General features: G+C 38.3%; 1 protein-coding gene across 1 annotated transcript in view; it reads right to left on the bottom strand.

Annotated features, from left to right (window-relative positions):
- Positions 1 to 1,383: 1,383 nt before the first annotated feature.
- The window catches only part of slc49a4 (solute carrier family 49 member 4), a 53,836-nt gene continuing 33,957 nt past the window's right edge, over positions 1,384 to 21,262 (bottom strand). The window contains exons 7-9 of the mRNA XM_087804322.1: positions 18,196 to 18,323; positions 14,706 to 14,888; positions 1,384 to 2,319 (exon numbers count right to left, since the gene is read on the bottom strand). Coding sequence (XP_087660448.1) covers positions 2,204 to 2,319; positions 14,706 to 14,888; positions 18,196 to 18,323 — 427 coding nt within the window. The 3' untranslated portion in view covers positions 1,384 to 2,203. The remainder of the gene's footprint in view (positions 2,320 to 14,705; positions 14,889 to 18,195; positions 18,324 to 21,262) is intronic.

The following is a 21,262-nucleotide window of genomic DNA, read 5'->3' as shown; positions in this document are numbered from 1 at the left end:
ATGAGTGTGAAGATTTATTTTACTTTCATCAATTGTCAGTTTTTCAGACATTGCCAGCTCTGTTTGATTGTTGCAGCACAGACTGCTGACACTGACCAATGAGTTAAGGTAAGGTAAAACTTTATTGTTAGTTAGTTGTTGTTTTTGTTGTTATAGTTAGGAGATTTTATTCTTCAAAAAACTTGAAATGCAAGTTAAATTTGTCCTTTTTAAAATTTTTAACTAATAAAATAACATGACCCCTATTTAAAAAGTAAAAAACTATGATGAAATTCTTCAGAATGTATTAATCATTAAAGAAAAAATTACATTTTGAGAATAAATGAACCAAATCACATAAATTACACATAATTATGATCCCTGGAAATCAATGTTGAGGGATCATAACTTTTCAAAATCACAAGTTGTTATCATCATTGATTTATCCAAATATGATTCACTTCACAATTTATTTGAAACAATTAAAGGTACCTTAATGTGTAATTATGAGACATTTGAGGCAATTAAATAAGAGAACAAATATTACCCATTTCTTAAAGGTTTGGTTGTTTCTCTCTGTGTGCCCTGATGACGTCACGGTGTCCCCGCCGAAAGCTTGGAAAGGCAACTTTGACTTTACAACGCTGCAGTTACACTATTCTGACACTATGGGAACCATGCCCACTATAGATTGAGCATTTTAGGTTCAAATAAAGGGAACAACTAACAATTCACAATAATAGTGAGAGGGTCGAATCCTAGCTGGTACAATGTTGAGTCAAACATGTCACTCCCCAAAAATTGTCATTTGAAATGGTTGAAAAGTTATCTTATCTTTGATGTGAATTTACTTCAGATACACCTTAACTACAGATTCATTTAGCCATAAATGTCTAAGTAAGTTTTTAAACACTTCTTAATTGATGGCAGGAGGTCAAGAATAAAACAAATCAGTAATAATTATTGTCCTTCCTGTTTCATCTACTGACTCTCTCTTTTCTGGAACTCCTGTGTTGCTCTCAGTATTATCTTGATCTTTAAAGTATGTACTTTTTTGAGTATTGTTTTGATTGTTTAAGCGCTTTGTGACCCTGGTCTCGAAAAGCGCTATATAAATAAATATTACTTACTTACTTACTATAGATTATAATTTAAGTACAACTCAAATCCCCACAGTAAAGTAAAGTGAAGATAAACATATTCAAACATAGCTATGTTGGTCGATGTGAATCAGTTTTATGTTTATTTACTTGTTAATGTTGTCGTTTCATCTTACTGTTCTAGGAATAGCTAACAACTGAACAGCAGGGCAACAAAACATTTATTCAAGTTAATTGTGTTTTGATTATTTATAATGTGTGTATATTGATAAATGAACCACAAAAAGCAACACACTAAGCAACATTGAAGTTATTAAAATTCAGCTTTTATTATAATAAGGTGCTGGGAGTAGTCAACAGACAACAGTTTTTTAGAACAGAACACATTGAAAACCTGCAGGAAACCACAGTGTTTGTGCACTTTCGCTCCTGGAGCGAGACGCACTTAAACAACAAACGCACACAGGTTAGTCACAGTGAGGCAGAACACTCGGCACCAGGCCATTAAGGCAGGAAGTCCAACAGTTAGAGTTTTTGGTAAAACAAAAGAAGACAAAAGCACTAGGAGGGTCATAATCATGTTGTCATGACAACAGCTTGTTTAAATATTTTCTGTCGTCATTTAGTATAAAGTTCCTCTCAACTCATAACAGAGTCAGCAGCAACATCTTTGAAGGATGATTCTTGTGATCAACCTAAAATAAACAAAATCATATTGTCTGAAGGGTTCAGAGTGAAAAATAAAACATGTAAAACATTAAAATAATATTGATGCCCAAATTAAACACAAACATAAGAATATCTATTTTTGCGGGGTAAAAGATGGCCACTGATCTCAATTCTTTCTTTCAGTTTCACAAACTTTAAAATATAAAAATCAGCCCCGACACCTCTGCTGCAGAGACAGGACAGCCATGAGAGGGCGACACCGACTTCAATCCTCTGTAAACAACAATAATAAAATGAGAAGAGACAGAAGCGCTGGCGTGTTTCGAACGTCATCACGATTCACATATATACAGTCCATAGTCTTTGAACAGTGTTCCGCTCCCTTTTGCCCTTTTGGTTGTGCAAGATTCATTCGAGTTCCAACTATGAAGAGTCCGTGCTCCTCTGTGATGAGGTCACACGGAGACGAAGACGTCCAGGTAGAGGCGGTCGTACGACTCTCTGAAAAAGAGGATGAGGACGAGGCTGAAGAGACACGAGCCGGTGAGACACCAGTTGAGCCACGATAGATCTGTGGACAGAGACACACAGTGAGGTCAGATCAAGGTTTGTAGGATTTGGACACTTTTTTCACTTTATAGTATGTATATTTGCAGTGCATTATGGGACTTGTAGTATGATTGGTGGCTGTGCTTCTATTGACAGCCTTTACTTCTGGATCCAGCATGCCTTACATCGCTCGACACTTGACACAATGCCTTGTTGTCCTTGAACCATCCAGTATTTTCCTAATTGAATTGCAGAAAGTTCCTGTGCGGTTGGTCTGTGTCTAGAAGGGAATGTGAGGATTTGTGATATTTTTAAGGGAAACCCTGCTCTGATTGAACAAGTGGCTGGATATGATGTGAAAACGAAAAATAAAAATAATGTACAAATAAAAAGTATATTATAAAACTGAGTTGTAATTCAGTTGTGTGTACTCTCATTTAATTTAAGCTTCATCATGTTACTCCAGAGTAACATTTAAAATCTCACTATAACATTTAAGCGTAGTGCAGAGGAGGTCACAGAGAGTTCGTCTGACTGCATGAATTAAAGGCAGAAATGTTGGTCCTGTCGCTTGAGGGAAGCACCTCTGTCCTAGTTGAGGAGTTGTAAAGTTTCTGAGGTCACGTGAGGGTCAAATCTTGGTCTTGGACATTGTATCTGTCAAAACACCAGTCTTGCATTTGCCATGTATATTAAATATGAGTGACTCTTGGAGTGAGAAGAATAAATTGATTAAGTTCTTTTAAACCTTCCAACATTCCTGCATACTTCATTCCACCCGTGTTGTTTTTGAAAATAATTTACAAGTCATTTATTTTTCTCCATATTCACATTTTGTGCTCATTTCCAAATCAAAGCTGTTCTGCTGGAGGTCAAAAGGTTAGATGGGTTCAAGACCTGGGTCACAAAGAACTATTGATGGAAGGATTAAAACAGGCGGCTACATATACGAGCGTGAATTATTTAGTGTTGGCCTCTCATTGACCCACACTTGAACCAGAGCTGTGAGACGTGCGAGGAGTTGCATTTCCTCGACTCTATTCAAGCCTCATTAAGCACCTGAGAGGACACAGACGTCTGCGGGGCTAACGGTGCAGCAACGTCTAGATCTGTACTCTTCAAACACTCTGACAAATAAAACCTTCTTTTGGAACAGGTGCCGTAATGAAAACAGTTCAAGGTGATGAAGGGAGAGTGATTGCTAAGCCCTCATAATACATTGTGTGAGTGAAGGTGCAGATGTTCCGCTCACATGCCAACTACATCCCAGCTACTGGACCCTGGAAATAGAGAATGAAGATTTCTAAATAGGGACCATAGATGGGAGCGAACTGAAGTTCATATCACTGTTGACTAGAAACTATTTTAAGGGTTGAATTTACGCTTTTTCTCAACATTGAAAAAACAGTCTTGATTCCATTAGGAGGACAATATTTATCATGTCAAGTTTAATAGTTTTAATCCGACCTAGGTCTGAGTGAAACACGACTTGACCCAAATCCATTGTACCTTTTATTAATCATACCTGTTTGATAACTTTCAATTTAGAATACAATTTTGTGTTTAAAATAAACTGTACTAATTGAAGAAGTACTTATATGAGCTAAACATACTACATTTCAAGAATAAAAGTCATAATAAAAAAAAATACTACAATATTAATAACTTCTAATCCATGCTGACTGGGTCCCTAATTGTATCAGCATCCGATCCGTGTTCCTTTACTCCTCTAACTTTCAATTTAAAGAAAATAAAGTATAATCCAGAGTTTTCTGACTATTAAGCTGGTTAGAAAGTTCCAGAAGCACTGCATCCTATCCATCAACCAATACAGCTAATATTAGTCACACTATACTGTCTGTGTGACCTACATTTTATCTTTATTCTAGTAACCCTACAGCGTGATGTTAATAGTACGACTTAAATTTCATAATGTCAATTTTTATTTTTTTATCTGTGTTGCCTTTTTGTCACTTTTATTTTCAGTAACACAAAGTACATAAACACACTCTTTCAAGGCCACTACACAGATACAAGTTCTTGATGCTCATTACTAAAAGTTTAGTAGTCCACAAACTGTAGTGGAGTGCAAGTCTTCAAGTGGGGCAGTCCTGCAAAAGTGTGCTGTCACTTTAACAAATGGTATCTGGTCCGAGCCTCCTCTAGTTTTATAACCCTGGACAGGCTCTCTTAACCATGTCAATCACACATCCGGGCCACAGAAGATCAACGCTCCATCCTCGCGCTCGGACAGACGGCAACACGAGACATTGATCTCATCACTTTTATGAGGGATAATAATTTGTCGAGCTGCGGAGGGGAACACGAGATAAATCACAGGTGGAGCAGCGAGGCTGCAGAGAATCCAGAAGCAGCCTCATTAATCAGCCGCGTTTGAGCCGGACAGCTCACCACCGTCTCTGAATGTGCTTTAATGGAGTTGTGTTTATCTGACCGGCCCACTGAGCCACACATGGCTTTGACACAAAGTGAAGACAGCAGAGTTAAACACACGCGCTCATGTGGAGGTGGTCATAATGCTAACATGCCCTTTGAAGAATGTTTGTTCAGTCACACAAGTTGATCAGTGAGGAGAAGATGTGGAGTTAATGAGAGGAAATGATGGGAGGATGAGAATCTAGAGCAGATAAAAAGGAGGATTTATCACTGGGCAGTGAAGTGGAGGATTCTCTGAACACAGCTTTAACTTTTGAGCTAAGATCTAAACCGGAGCTGGAAGAACAATTACAAGTCAAACCAGATGGAAACTTTTCCAATTCTTCGAAGATCCAGTTTAGAAAACAGGTTTATTCACTTCACATCAGTAGATGGAGCTTCAGTGCATCCATTTCATCTTCTCAAACATAGACTTAAAGGGCAACTAATGTGTTGATGTCTCTTAAATTGACCTATATTGTACTCATTAGTACGTGTCCATTTGTAGAAAACTCTTTTGTACAAAACGGACACATGCCGGAATATACTTGAAGTATTTACATTAGAAAATCTCTATGTTCAGTTTTCTGGAGATTGACCAATCACAGCAGAGTGGGTGTGGTTAAACATTGAGGTTTGTCCCAGAAGGTCATCTATCCCAACACCTCCATGGGACCCGTTGTATAAACAAAGCAGGAAGTGGTTACAGCTGGCTGAGATTTCAGATAAAAAAAACAAGTTTAGGGTGTAATTTGATACATGTGACCAAGATCCTATATTCAATGTAGATACGACTCAGATCAGAATCACATTTTAACATATTGTTTGTTTCAAAAGTGAAATAAATAATTTGATTCTGACTTCTGATTAATTCAATATTTTGAGTAGGATTTCTGTGTTCTCTGACCATATACAGTACATAAGGTCTATGCCTGTATCTAAAATACTGTTTCAATGAGTTCACAGCATGAATCCAAGCTCCACATTTTTTTTAAATGCACCAAATTCCAACGGAATGCGTTGTACTAGACAAGGGCCGCCAGCCCACCCTCTCATGACATCACGATCATATTTTGGGAATCATGAGCGGGCCGGACAGTTCATCACATCAGCAGCAGCTGCCTGGGTCAGCGGAGCGCTGCGGCAGATGAAGACGGAGTCGACAGGCCTCTTATGGACATAATCAGTCTTAATTGAGGTCAATGTGGCGTCTTAATGAATCTGTGTGTGAGTGTGTGTGCGAGTGTGTGTGTGTGTGTGTGTGTGCATGAGTGTTAGAACAAAGTCACACCTGGAGATCCACAGACATACACGGTCTAAAAGAACAACACCATCCATCACCGCAGGAACACCAGGGCATTAAGATGAAACGCTCTGATGATGGACAGTTTAGGAAGTGGAGATTAGTCAGCCGTCTGACACGCGTATTTGTGTGAGCTAATGAGCCACCGACGGTGTCACCTCTCGCTCAGAAAAGAGGCAATTACCAGCTACACAAATGACACAAACAACTGTGTCTGAAGGGATTCTTCTTATGAAGCGTGTTCCAGTCAGGTCACACCTCCACCATGCATCTTCACACTACTTTGTCTAAGCTGCACGCGACAGGGAATGTTTGGAAATTAGACTTTACATCCCCCTCAGAAAGTTGTTTAAACATTCATCCACTAATCTTTAGTGTACGGTGTATGAAGGTAAATCACTGCCATTATAAAGAAATCTTTAAATGTATTGTTTTTTAATAATTTAAAATATCTATATTCATTCATTTCAATGTAGAAATGATTTCAATTACAATTAAAAAAACCTGTGAAATGTTAAATTTAACCATTGATTATTCCAATGGCACTGATCTACTTCCATAACACTCTTCAAAACAGCCATTATTTCGTAGCTATTTGACACATGTATCCGAGGATTATCTACATTGAAAAATGTGGCTTCAAGTCATTTTCCTCTTTTTTAGAAAATGCCAATCACCATCCAACCTCATCACCTGGCCCCTCCTGAGAATGAATCCCTCCCTGCGCTCCATCGAGGCACATACACAGAGTTTAGTGGAATCATTTCTTGCACTGAATACATTCCATTTCCTCCAAAATAACTGATGAATATTGAGCCCACACCTTTAATCCGCCCTCACTAGACCCGAGAAGCTCCTCTGATCCCTAATACTCCAAATGTGTTTAGTATTCCCCACACACCACAGACACACACACACCACACACACACACCACACACACACACAGCAGTAAGAAATCTCCATTCGTGTCTCAGAGTCACATGGCCAAGAGACCGTTCTTTAGATGAGACGGTTGAGGAAGGCTCAGTGGACCAGGTCTGGCCGCTCATCGCTATTGCGGTAGATATTCATGAGCACCAGGAAATAACCACTAGGAAATAACAGAGTGAGTAAGAAATAGATGAAAATCTTTTCAATTTTGATCAATTATCAGGAGCTAAGGAGGTGTAAAGAAACTCTTCAGAATTCATCAGTTTTTTAAGATTAAATATTTTTTTTGGCAGGGGAAAGTTACCGGCCTTCTGTGCCTTCTGAGAAGGCCTGAAATGTTAGAACATTATAGTAATGATACCAATTTAGATAAAATATACTTCCTTTTTGTGTTTATATAATATGCTTATTTAAGTAAAGCCTACCGTCCTCAAATCTTATTGGATAACCTCAGGATATTAACGAATCAGAATCATCTGTCTCTATCAAGACCCGGTCACGGACTCCATGAATCATGGTAAAATAAAGTCAAGTATTTTGACATTGCGAGCGAGAAGGTAAGGTAAGGTAAGGTAAGGTTAAACTTTATTGATCGCTCAGGAGGTCTCCTTCGGGAAATTGTTTTTTACCAATAGCCAGCAATTTTTCATAAACAATAAAAAATAATACATAAAAAATAAAATAAGAAGAAGAACATAAAGAGGAAGAACAAGATGACACAATCTATTTGTTGAGTTATTTGCCTTCCTGAGAGGTTAAAGGGGGAGATTGAAATGTAATAACCGAAAAACTACAAATGATTGAGAACTGAAGAGCTACTCCAGGATTACAGTTAAGAGTGCAGTTAAAAGGTGTAAAGGCATTTTTAAGGCATAGCATTATTGGAGTTAAACTTTGAGGACACCAAGTTTCCTGAAGATCATTTTAGCAGTAATGGCTGATGTGAAGGCTCATCTGTGGAGCTCATGGTCGGGCCCCTGATATTTTGGTGATAATAATATCTTGACCATGGCAAGCTGACAACAGAGACATTGATTTTTGACAGTATCTAAACCGCAGATTAAGGCTAAAAACATTTATTAATTCATTTTCTTTACTGCTTAATCCCGTATGGAGTCATGGGGGGCTGGAGTCTATCCCAGATTCTACAGGCGAGAGGTGGGGGACACCCTGGACAGGATGCCAGTCTGTCACAGGGTTAACCGTAACTTTTATACATTTTTTCTAAAACAAACTTTCCACTTAAATGATATCTTCAGACATGGTTCTTGAAATGGTTATAATAACATCGATCGTAGCTCACAGTCTTCCTCACATCGTCATGAGTTCACACTCGCACACTATTCTTCCACATCCAGAACTTTGTGCTGCACACATTATAATTGTACAAGTTCAGAAGAAGAGGAGCAGATGAAAACTCCACTGCAGCTTGATGATTCGGCTGGCTGCTGTCATGTAGCTGTCAGCTTCCATCCTTGCACATCACACGCCGCTCATCCTCCGAACGCACTCGCACCCACACACATAAAAGTGTGTCTATGAGACTATAAGTGCATTCCAGGTATGCAAATCAACACAAACCGTTATTCAACAAGTCAGGGATTTGAAAAAAAATATCTTGTGTGTTGCCTGCAGCTGCTCCATCTAACCGCCCGTCCATCAACACCTGCTGCATCCCGTCTAATCCATGATTTATCACCAAGCTGACACGCGGCCAGTCTGGAGAATTCCAAATACATCTCTGGTGAACTACAACGGCTTCATTATTATTCTCTCCTGAGCCTCTTTTCTCTCTACGAACTTGTGAACATCTATAAAATAAAAAGTCATTCAAGCCACGGCTCCTGAAAATGCTCAAATACCAGGCCTCGCGTTGTGCTGACAGCCATCAGACTGAAGAAAAGGACCTGAGACACTCGCAGCAGCTGCCACACACCTCTGCGTCATTCAGAACACCTTGAGAACTCTGGACATTCATTAATGTCATACATTTTTCATCATTAACATTAGCTCAAGTCATTTATATGTGTGAATCTGACCTTACCCTGGAGACCTGGAGGATGACCTTTAGTTGCAGGTGACACCGTACAATCTGAGCAATATATCAAGTTAAATCAATCTGAGAAATACGTCAAGTTAAATCAATCTGAGAAATACATCAAGTTAAATCAATCCGAGCAATATATCAAGTTAAATCAATCTGAGAAATATATCAAGTTAAATCAATCTGAGAAATATATCAAGTTAAACCACTCTATCACACTATATAAAGTTAAAACAATCCAGTTTGACAGCATCCTGCTGTCAACACAACTGCTTCTGCTTTTCAAAACGCTTCAATTTTAGTATTGAGCTCAATGTCAAACATGTAGTTATGTAATTTATATTTTATTTTTAATTCCCCTTAATGTTTTGCACTTGATTTGCTCAACTTTAGAGACACTAGAACAATCTAACTATTTGTTAATTGGCATTCTTCATTTGTCATTATATATATTATTTCTACTTAATGATTAACATTCAAAATCCATTAACATTAAAACAGTATTATTAATAATAATCACTGAATATACAGCACTGTTCAAAAGTTTTAGGCAGGTGTGGGAAAAATGCTGTTAACTAAGAATGCTTTCAAAAAAATAAATGGTAATTGTTTATTTTTATCAATTTACAAAATGTAATAAAGCGAACAAAAGATAAATCTAAATCAAAACTTGTTCTTAACAAGTTGCCTTCAAAACAGCATCAATTTTTCTAGGTACATTTGCTTGTTGTTCCAAACATAGGTAGGTAGCTAGGTAGGTAGGTAGGTAGGTAGGTAGGTAGGTAGGTAGGTAGGTAGGTAGGTAGAACTTTATTGATCCCTCAGGAGGTCTCCATCGGGAATTTTTTTTTTCCAATTAGTCACAGCAAATACAGCAATTATTCATAAAAAATAAATCAAAATAAAATAAGAACAAGAACAAAGAGAAATAAAGAGAAAGAACAAGATGATACAATCTAAGTCTAAAGATAAAGAACATCTTGGAGAACTAACAACAGATCTTCTGTAGATGTAGGCTTTCTCAAGTCAGGGGTTTTGTAGGATTCTAGTGAGGTTTATGATCAACCAATTATACCAAACAGGTGCTAATGTTAATCAATTTTACGAGTAGGTTAAAAAAAAGTTTAAAAAAAGATACAGCTGTGTAGGAGCTTAAAACTGGGTGAGGAACAAACTCTGCTACCAAGCTGAGGTTGTAGAAACAGTTTCATGTCACAGGTCATACACCATGACAAGAATAAGCATAGCAACAAGACACAAGGTAGTTCTACAGCATCAGCAAGGTTTCTCCCAGACAGTTAATTGATGAAAATAACGGTAACACTTCCATTTTTGAAGCCGTTGTTAGTTTACAGCGTTTTTTTCACACCTGCCTAAAACAGTACTAATATATAAATATATATATATATATATATATATATTTTATAGATTCACACTGAAGGTATCAAAACTATGAATTAACACATGTAGAAATATTTACTTAACAAAAAAGTGTAAAACAACTGAAAATATGCCTTATATTCTAGTTACGCTCACACTCTGCACACTCTTGATGAGCTTCAAGAGGTAGTCACCTGAAATGGTTTTCACTTCACAGGTGTGCCCTGTCAGGTTTAATTATAAATGGGGTTGGGACCATCAGTTGTGTTGTGCAGAAGTCAGGTGGATACACAGCTGATAGTCCTACTGAATAGACTGTTAGAATGTGTATTATGGCAAGAAAAAAGCAGCCAAGTAAAGAAAAACGAGTGGCCATCATTACCTTAAGAAATGAAGGTCAGTCAGTCTGAAAAATTGGGAAGACTTTGAAAGTGTCCCCAAGTGCATGTCGCAAAAACCATCAAGCGCTTCAAAGAAACTGGCTCACATGATGTCGCCCCAGGAAAGGAAGACCAAGAGTCACCTCTACTGCGGAGGATAAGTTCAACCGAGTCACCAGCCTCAGAAATCACAGGTTAACAGCAGCTCAGGTTAGAGACCAGTGCTGTGTCTCAAATCGCATACTAGCGTACTAAAAGTTAGTATTTTTAGTACGTTAGTGTGTCTCAATTCTTAGTATGCGAAATTAAGTGCGCCATGCATACTAAATTGGCATACTAACACGCCCACAAAACTAGCATGGTTCGATGGACACTAACCATACTAAACAGCCGCCATTTTAGTGACGTTTTAAACGGAAGTTACGTCATATATAAATGCATATATATGCATATACTTAAATGTGTATTTTCAGCAGCAGTAGGAGGATAAACACGTCTTCGCTGCTGATACCAGCTTAAATATCTCGCGATTATTTAGATTCTCATATTTTTTCTTTATTTCTTTTTCCAAAGTTGCAATACGTGCTGCCAGCAGGTGTCGGCGATAGCGTTCAAACAGCTGCTTGAAACATCGTTAAATAGAAGTAGAAGAAGAAGCTGTCATGTGATTTCCAGTAAGTGTGTAGCTTCAGGGTTTGATTTGAGACATACTATCTGCGGAGAATTTGCGTACTAGTTAGTATGCATACTAAACTGATGCATACTAACTTCTAGCATACTAAGATTAGTATGCGATTTGAGACACAGCACTCGTCAATGCCACACAGAGTTCTAGCAGCAGACACATCTCTAGAACAAACTGTTAAGAGGAGACCGTGTGAATCAGGCCTTCATGGTAGAATAGCTGCTAGAAAAAACACTGCTAAGGACAGGCAACTAGCAGAAGAGACTTGTTTGGGCTAAAGAACACAAGGAATGGACATTAGACCAGTGGAAATCTGTGCTTTGGTCTGATGATTCCAAATTTGATAGATTTTGGTTCCAACCACAGTGTCTTTGTGCGACGCAGAAAAGGTGAACGGATAGACTCTACATGCCTGGTTCCCACCATGAAGCATGGAGGAGGTGTGATGGTGTGGGGGTGCTTTGCTGGTGACAATGTTGGGGATTTATTCAAAAATTGAAGGGATACTGAACCAGCATGGCTACCACAGCATCTTGCAGCGGCATGCTATTCCATCCGGTTTGCGTTTAGTTGGACCATCATTTATTTTTCAACAGGACAATGACCCCAAACACAACTCCAGGCTGTGTAAGGGACCAAGATGACCTGGCCTCCACAGTCACCGGACCTGAACCCAATCAAGATGGTTTGGGGTGAGCTGGACAGCAGAGTGAAGGCAAAAGGGCCAACAAGTGCTAAGCATCTCTGGGAACTCCTTCAAGACTGTTGAAGACCATTTCAGGTGACTACCTCTTGAAGCTCATCAAGAGAATGCCAAGAGTGTGCGAAGCAGTGATCAAAGCAAAAGGTGGCTACTTTGAAGAACCTAGAATATAAGACATATTTTCACTTGTTTCATACTTTTTTGTTAAGTATATAATTCCACATGTCTTAACTCATAGTTTTGATGCCTACAGTGTGAATCTACAATTTTCATAGTCATGAAAATAAATAAAACTCTTTGAATGAGAAAGTGTGTACTGTGTGTGTGTTACTTATAAAGCAAAAATGTAACATTTTGTGGAGTTACTTATAAAGCAAAAATGTAACATTTTGACATTATTATTTTTCATATTTTACGGTTGGTTTCATTTTGAAAAGTAATGACTCATGTAGTGTACTCTAACTGTTATTTTACCTTCACAACGTAACTTTTTCAAGAGTCTTTGAGTGCCATGTGCTTTACCACCAAACTGCTATACAGCACCCATGTGAGTCAGAGACCGTCTTTTCATTTTAAGTACTGAAAGACAGTTCCAACTTACAAGGAAGATAAAACCAGAAACTAAACACACAGTTTTTTTCTTTTACAGAAAATTGGCAAAACGCAGACCCAACTCCATTTCAGTGACATTTTTTTCTAACACTGGGCGGCCAGAAACAATTCTTTCAATTCTCTTACTCATATATGCTTAAACACAAAGTTATTTTTGCTGGCTAAATTCTTTTTGTTTTTTTGGTGATTATAAAAGAAAGTTAAAAACAATATGTTGCAGTCATGCTATTGTTCCACTGGTGGTACCAGAAACAGAATTAACCCTAAAGACACATTTCCTTTCTGTTTAACATCACTTCATTTAATTTCTATCTGCACTTATTCATTTGAAATATTACGGCAACTGTGTGTAACTAAACACGAGGTACAAAAAAAACCTGCATCACTATTCTGACTTCTTTCACTTCCGCTTCCAGCGGAGCCTGCAAGTTTTTACTCTTGGTCTGGACATTTCTAATGCATCTTAACATGATGCCCATCTGAGTGATCATTCAGTGGTTTTGTTTAACCTGGACTTAATCCCTGAAACTAAGCCCTTGCAAGTAAGGTCTCAGAGACGTGTCATCTCTATTTCCTATTTCCTTCAATGACTACTACTACTACTACTGTTTCACTACTCATTGTGTTGAAATACTGGATCAAGTGGCACCTAAATTAAATCGAACTTGGAAATTCAGAAAAAAGGGTGCCCTTGGACAAATGAAGATCTCCTGACTTTGTCAAAAGACTCAGTTTCAGTTGATTCGGGTCAATAAACTTTTCTGGTTCTCAGCCTTTGACACAGTTGATCACCAGATCCTGTTGAGACGACTGAGGGATGAAGTGGGACTGTCTGGGTCTGTGTTACAGTGGTTCTCGTCATACCTTTCTGGGCGCAGTATCAGTTCATCCGCCAAACAAATAAAGTCTGAATCAGCGGACCTTTTGTGTGGAGTCCCTCGAGGTTCTGTTTTGGGTCCTTTTTTATTTTTTTTGCTATAGTTGATTCTTTCTTACCACATTTTTGCTGATAACATCCAGCTCTACTGCTCATTTGATCCAACTGAGCCCCAGAGGCTGAACAGCTTAGTCAATCGTTTGCTAGAAATCAAACAATGGCTGAGTGAAAACACTCTGCAGGTAATTGTGGACAAAACTGAAACCCTTTTTCTAGGACTCCTGTGTTTGCCTTATGTGTTTTGGCCTTTTAAAGCATGTATTTTAGCTGTATATTGTTTTTGATTGGTAAAGTGCTTTGTGACCCTGGTCTAGAAAGGTGCTTTCCAAATAACGTTTACTTACTTACTTACTAACTTACTGTACTTTCTACAGCTCATTGAACATGGGTTAGCAAAACTGAAAACTTCAAATAAAAGAAAAAGAAACTGTAAGAGAGAAGAAGGTTGAGGGAAGATGCCGTGTTGGGCCTTGTGGGACAACCTCAGGGAAACTAAAAGAAAATCACACACCTTCACTGGCTAGACTGGCTCGGGGTCAGAAAAGAGATAGATATGTCAGTTGCCTCTGAGCTGACTGAAAGAGCTGGAAGCTGAGTGCCATTTTTTATTTATGACCAGAGAAACTGTTTGGGATTTACTGGAACAAACAGTGGGTAAAGTTACATTTATGCATTCGCTCTGGTGATACTGAAGTGAAAGAGAAGTGCCAACATATTTTACTGTGATTGGTGGAGGCAGAAGAGAAACACGCATCATAGCATCTCCTCTCTTGCTGTAACACATTCTTAAATCAAACTAGGCATGATTGAGACACAGAATCAAAATAGCAAGGTTTTTGTTCTGAAAGTGTCAATTGGAAAGCAATTTCCCATCCGCTTTTACTCGTCTTATTCTAAACCAAGAATGGAAGAAGAGAGCTGCGGTTTATTAGGAAGTTTGAGCCAGAAAAAAGGGAATAACTGCTGGATTATTCATTCTTTTGTAATACCAGACTCACCTGTGCAATAGAAAGTAAGGAAGAAGAGCAGCAGGCCGGTGACCAAGTTTCCCAGGAATGTGACGACCCCACACGTGATCCCTTCAGGAACAGGATACACGGTTTCTATGAAGAGTTCGAAGAATATTGGCACGCTGCTGTTGATGAAGATGCCCATCAAGATGCAGGAAGTGTACAGGATGGCTGTGGAGTGAAGACAGAAACAAAGACTGTTTACGGGCCAGCGACTGATGATTTATTTCAGCCTCTACACTTCCTGTATCATTTATCCTCAGCAACACAGAGATTGATGATAATCCCTCATTCTGAAGTAACACTTTATTGCAGCCCCTGAGGAAGACAAAGGAGTCATGCAGCCGGGTAGGAAAACGGCCACTTTGCAAACAAAACAATATCCATACGACTGACTGAACAAGGTCATGGTATCTTTCAGCAGGAATATTGAAGACACAGACCTTTCTCTAACAATGCAAAGCTACATTTGCGTTATATTGAAGTGTAGTGCAAGCTGTTAAAAGTTATACAAGTGGGTCACTCCGGTTTTCTTAAAGCAATGATGATTTTGACGTTACTATTATTTTCATATTATTTTTACTCTACTCATGTAGCAGAACTCTTTAGCTGTTATTTTAACAATGTTCACTACGTAACTTTGTCTTCGTCACAAGACTGTGTGAGTGTCATGTGACCATCAAACTGCTTTACAGCAGTCGAGATAGTGTTTTTCTTTTTTTTTTAAAAAAAAACAAGAAACAGACTCATCAAAAGGCCTTTATCTTGTTTTTTGTAAAAATTAATTTGCAACAGTGAATCAGAAATGCCACAGAATTGCAGTCAAACTATTCCGACACCAAGGTGATACAGATACTTACTTATTGGTGCTTTAACACAAAGTTCTGCTGTGTCATAAAAAAAATGTTCTACAGTTCATTAGAACAGATGAATACATCAAAGAGCACAAAGAAACCAAGTTAACTTCAACTTGGTGTAGTTTAGCATTGTAGTGCTTGTTTTTCGGCAAAGACACTATTGATATGGACGTTCTTTGACTTTGACTGTCAAATAGAAAACAATTGGAAAAATATGTTTTTGTCTTTATTTGCAGGGCCTGAGACATTATTTAACTACTATTACTATTTAACTGAGCAATGTTGACGCAGCTGTTTTTATTCAGATCAATATGATGAGAAGAAAGACTCACCTGTGCAATAGTTACTAAGGTTAAAAAGCTATGATCAACTATACCCTTTAAAATCTAAAGAAATTGATAACATGACCAATGACTACGGATTGTCATGCTCGAGTTAGATTAGGTCTTTACTTTCAGGCTGCTCACTAATAAAGTAAACCTCTCTAAATCATATAAACATCTGATTATCACTACTTGGCTCAAACAAGATCCCCAACAGCCTGCACATTACTTTAATGACCATCCCTAGGACGACATGAATATGACAAGCGCAGCTTATCTATATTCTGACCCAGAGAAGCAGGAGAATAATTGTTGGAATACTAAAGCCTCATATCTAAATTTAAATGATGAGTCAGAAAAGGTACATATAATACTGCTCCCACGCACTAGATCTCTGATGGACCCTGTCAAAGTTTTATGTCTCATTCTGGTCCAGTGGCTGCCCAGTGGTCTATGGCATCTGTGGAGATTTGGGACCACATGCATGGGTGAATCACACATCATTCCAGTGTCATTTCTTATAGAATTTAAGGAAAGGAAATCAGAGGTTGGAGTCCCTCCTATAAACTGGGATGCAAGTCCTTAAGAAACAAGTAAAGTTTTACCTCACACTGGAAATACATTTCCACACAGATGGGTGCACCAAGTTTAATATTCATTGATGAGTGTGATGATGCCTAAGTGGATATCTATGAAGTACACTAATCACCATGTCTGCTAAATCTCTATGTTATTACTGCCGTATCGACTCTATTTATGAGTAATTAACCTTTTGCTGAGAGCAAATTAGCAGCAGATTGGATTCAAATCCTGTTTCTGTTTTTTTAATGAAAAAAGGAAGTCTGAGAATTGTTGTCATTTATTGTTTAGAACAGACTTTAATAGATACGTTTTAGTACAATTCTTCAGCTTTTGGGACTTCTGAAGCCTTCTCTTGTCTAAATAATAATAATCTAAATATGTGTGTGTGTTATATCAAAGTTTGTTATCTTTAAAAATCACACAATTCTAATAGTATAATTGAAAATATATTGACGTGTATGACAGAGGATGTGCTTATATATGACAGAGTAACAAGAGCAACTGCCCAAACATGTAAGTAAGTCATTTATATTTACCTCACTTTTAGCACGTTTTTTAAGTATTTGACGTAAATATAGTACGTCTGCTCATTGTTTTTTGTTCAATAAAGTGCAATAAATATTTATATTGGGGAAAAAAATCGTAAGAGAATTGTGATTTCAATTCTTAGCAAAAAAAAAAAATTGTTGACATTTCTCTGTCATATTTATCATATGCCCATGAAGGCCGAGAAACTAATAGTTATAAATGAGAAAGAAATATAAGAATTGGCAGTTGATTGAAAAAGGGATGAAGTTGCTTAATGATAATCTGGGGATTACTAATTATTTAATGGATAGAAGGATTGATCTATGCCTGTTATACAATTCCACCATATCAGATTTACAATTTCTCAGCCGCCAGATTTTTTTGCTGGACACACCACACATGCGTGAAGTGTGTGTGTGTGTGTGTGTGTGTTGACCATCTCAGCCAGATACAGTGGAGGGTTTTGGCAGGTTTGCTGACAGAACACAGCCGCACTCATGTATAACCTGCCAGGTAGATAAAACAGACAGAGACTCTTGGGTGTCAGGGGAAGGAAGACAGAAGAGCAGCAGTGCCAGGTCGAGAAGAATGATGATTGATGATAATGGTCATATCCAATAGCTCTGAGTGACACTGTGATGCTAATTGTTCGGTTGCCAAGAGGCCAGCTAACCACCACAAATTGATTGAACTCATTTCATGGTTTCATTAAACAAACATTGAAATTTAGTAATGGATGCCGTCCAAATACATATTTCTTATGTCACCAAAGTCGATTGAAAGATTGCATTCTCCTTATGATTCTTGAATAGAGGCAACAAGCAGCCCTTTGACTAAAATAAACACACATCACAGCGAATACACACTGCATGCAATTCGACGATAAAATTGGTCGAAAAGATTGACATCTACTCTTTTTTTTACCTTAAACATTTTCATGTAGCCAAAGTGCCAGAGCAACATAAATAAAATGCAGCCTTACTCTTCTATTGAGTGTAAAGATATTAGCTTTCCTTTTACTTTTCTTTTTTTATATATATATAAAAAAAACTATTTTCCTTCAAACATCCGTGTACAAATTTAAATGTCTGTATGAATAATGACAAAATACGCGACATTCTTGAAGCAGATGTGGGAAATGAACTGGGGGCAATTTTGGTTGAAAATTCTCCGTTGTTGTAAACTCACCTGCAGTAGAGGGAAGGTGGGTGACTCTACTCAAACAGGTGAGGGTCAACCAGGTAGACGCTAAAGATGCTCCTGCCATCATCAGCACCAAGATAAGCTTGAGCATCCCACGGATAGAATCAGCAAACCTATGAGGAGGAAAGGTCGTCAGCAGCTTTATTTCATGGTGGCTAATAGAATCATCTTTAATCAACTAGATAAAAGCACCAACAATCATTTGATGAATGCACAGTGAGTTTGAGTTAAAATAAATCTGTTTACCTCCAAGATTAATTTAATTCTCTGAAAATATAAAGACACCCTTCAGGCTTGTTGCCACCTTAACACAACAAAACACTAGTGATACAAAACAGCTGCTTTGCAAATAAAATGCATCTTTCATGGTCATGTTTAACAACAATGTTTGATGTTTCGTGTCATAATCTATTAGTTGAGAGGTATCGTCTCAGAGAGAAGTCAGATCATTTCCTCCTCCGGATTGTTTTTGTGTCAGTTGTGCTTCTCATTACATGAGTTATTCCAGAAGTCGAGTCAATTTGTCTCACCAGCTAAGCAGGCAAATTTCAGACAAGCATTATATCATATTGCAGAAGACAAGGCCTACCCACATTCGCTGGAGCGTTTTGCTCTCTTGCTCCCACTAAACCTTCATTAACGCCTCGTTCTTCCTCGGGGAATGATGAAACAGAAGCCAGGGGCACCGGCAGACGCTAATTACAATTGTTTTGATGCTGACAAACAGCATGCTTAAGAGGACTGCCACGTCAGTTAAGATCATGTAATATGCAAAAGAGAACGATGTCGAGAGGTTGAATCCTTTCGGTAAACCTCTGTCAGAATGTCAAGGAACATCAGCCTCAAGACGGATAATGAGACCACCTCTGTTCCTCCAGAATGTTCCGGTGTGGCATTTAAACATGACATTACCGTCCGCAGGCACCTCACGGCAGTCATTTTGAGACTGCGGCAGATAACCTGCTTGTTCAGCAGAGTGTCACTTACACTCTTTCCTCCATTGAACAGTCAAGTTAAAACGTCAAAGGACTTGAGGTCTCCAAATACTTTTCATTTTATTCAACTTCCAAATGTTTTATCTTAACAACAAATACATTTAAAAAAAAAGTTTGATTTATCATAGAAGACAACGAGTCAACTACCCAGCAAAATGTGCTTCATCAAACTATATTAAATTGTGCAGCTGGTTTCTAGAAAATACACTGGCTGTATGATAGTCTGGTTTCATTACCCACCGCTAAAGAAATACAAAGCAAATCTGTATTGACCATCTGCCACTGACTGCCTCACACATCCCTCCAAACAGCACCAGAGCCAGAGAGGAAGCAAATACTTTGCCAGCTTGCAGCCGAACCCCAAATTATTTGCTGAGAGGATCACAGCCTACTGCTCCCATATCATTTCCAATCAATCGCACTCGACTCCTAGTAGCTTTATTCACTTAATCCATCGTTAGGGAGGCCTGGACGTACTGGCCCGACTCACAGCAGTTGTGTTGTCACCCTTTTAGCTGACAAATATGTAGTAAAATAACTTAAATTTAAAAAAGTGAATATATTGTATGCTTAACACATGGGCAACTGTCCATGTAATATTTTGAAACGTTGACCTGCCAAGTACAGCTGTCAAGAGATGGAGAATGGACAATAAATGGAGAAATGAATTAATCATAATCTGTTATTTATTTATCTAATGAATGTCTTTTTATTACTGAGATTTATGTTTAGCTTGACAAAACAGAAACAGGGAAGTTAGAGTAAAATGTAAAATGAAATACAGTTGGTAAAGAAAGGATAATATAGGACCAAATATAATGCATTTTCCCCACCTCTTTAAGATATATTTAAGATTTTCGTGTTCTTTCATGAGCGCTAAAATACATAACTGGTAATGATAGAAGTTACATTTACGACAGATCATGTTGATATAGCTGATAGTTCTACATAAACACAGTGGTCTTTGTAAGCAGCAGAATAGATGGGACACAAGCTCTACTCCTGCTCATCTTAGAACAATCGTCTCTGTGGCAGATCTGTACTGAAAAGCCAAAGGTACACCTTACCTCAGCTCTCTCCTTCCACACACACTGATTCATAAGTAGATAATGCTTGAGTTTCTCTTCCCAGCTTTTCCAATCTCTGGGTGCAGCAAATCGCTGTCATCTAATCAGCATGTTTCTGGGTCAAACCATTAAACAGCTGCCGGATTCTTTGTCAAATGTGATCATGATGGCTGTCACGGCGTGGCTCATCCATCTGCAGTTTGCAGACCCACCAGTGGGAATAAGACAATGAGATTGCCCCAGGCCTAGTGGTCTGCAATGACAAGTGCTGATCGCATACCGGGAGAACTTTAACTCGGCCAAAAAAAGAGCCACAATGCAATACCTGCAGCACAAGAAGCAATTGAGAGAGGTCAATCTCTTCCCCTGGTGGTGAACTGGGCTGTGACGAGATGTGATGACTTGAGGGAGACTGACAACAAATGACCAACAATAACTCAATTCCTGACATGAACATCTTAAGGCTGCTTTAGTCAGACAGAACGAGCCAAAAGTGAGTCCAGCTCAATGAATCAAAACTGGATATCCCTGTGGCCAAGGTCTGCAGCCGGACCACCGCTTGGCTCATCTGCACATGACATTTATTTTGATGATTTATTAAAAGCTACATCTAGTAAGGTGGACATATCACTGCGTGAACCGGTATAAGGTCTATACAACATTCAATTCAATTCAATTTTATTTAAAGTGTCTTATCATAACAAAGTTATCTCAAGACACTATACAGTATAAGTAAGAATAAAGTTGATTAAGGAAAAATAAATCCCAGCAATTCAACATTGAAGATCTTAGTCTACTAAGGAAGATTAAAAATATTATTAATTCAAGTTTGAGTTTAGGCGGCTCTTGATCCTCTAAATGCGTCTCTAGACATATGCCCACCTTTCTAGCTCCTTCAAATAAGAAATGTCTTGAGGGTATTAGAGTGTTAAATGAAGAATTGTGACTTGTGACAATTTTCTTCTTCTAACCAAACACCAGAATTTCTTG

The sequence above is a fragment of the Callionymus lyra genome, chromosome 12 (genome assembly GCF_982586985.1).
Source record: "Callionymus lyra chromosome 12, fCalLyr1.hap1.1, whole genome shotgun sequence".
In the NCBI taxonomy this organism is placed as follows: Eukaryota; Metazoa; Chordata; class Actinopteri; order Syngnathiformes; family Callionymidae; genus Callionymus; species Callionymus lyra.
Note: the sequence above shows the minus strand (reverse complement) of the source record. Positions and strands in the feature narration are given on the sequence as shown.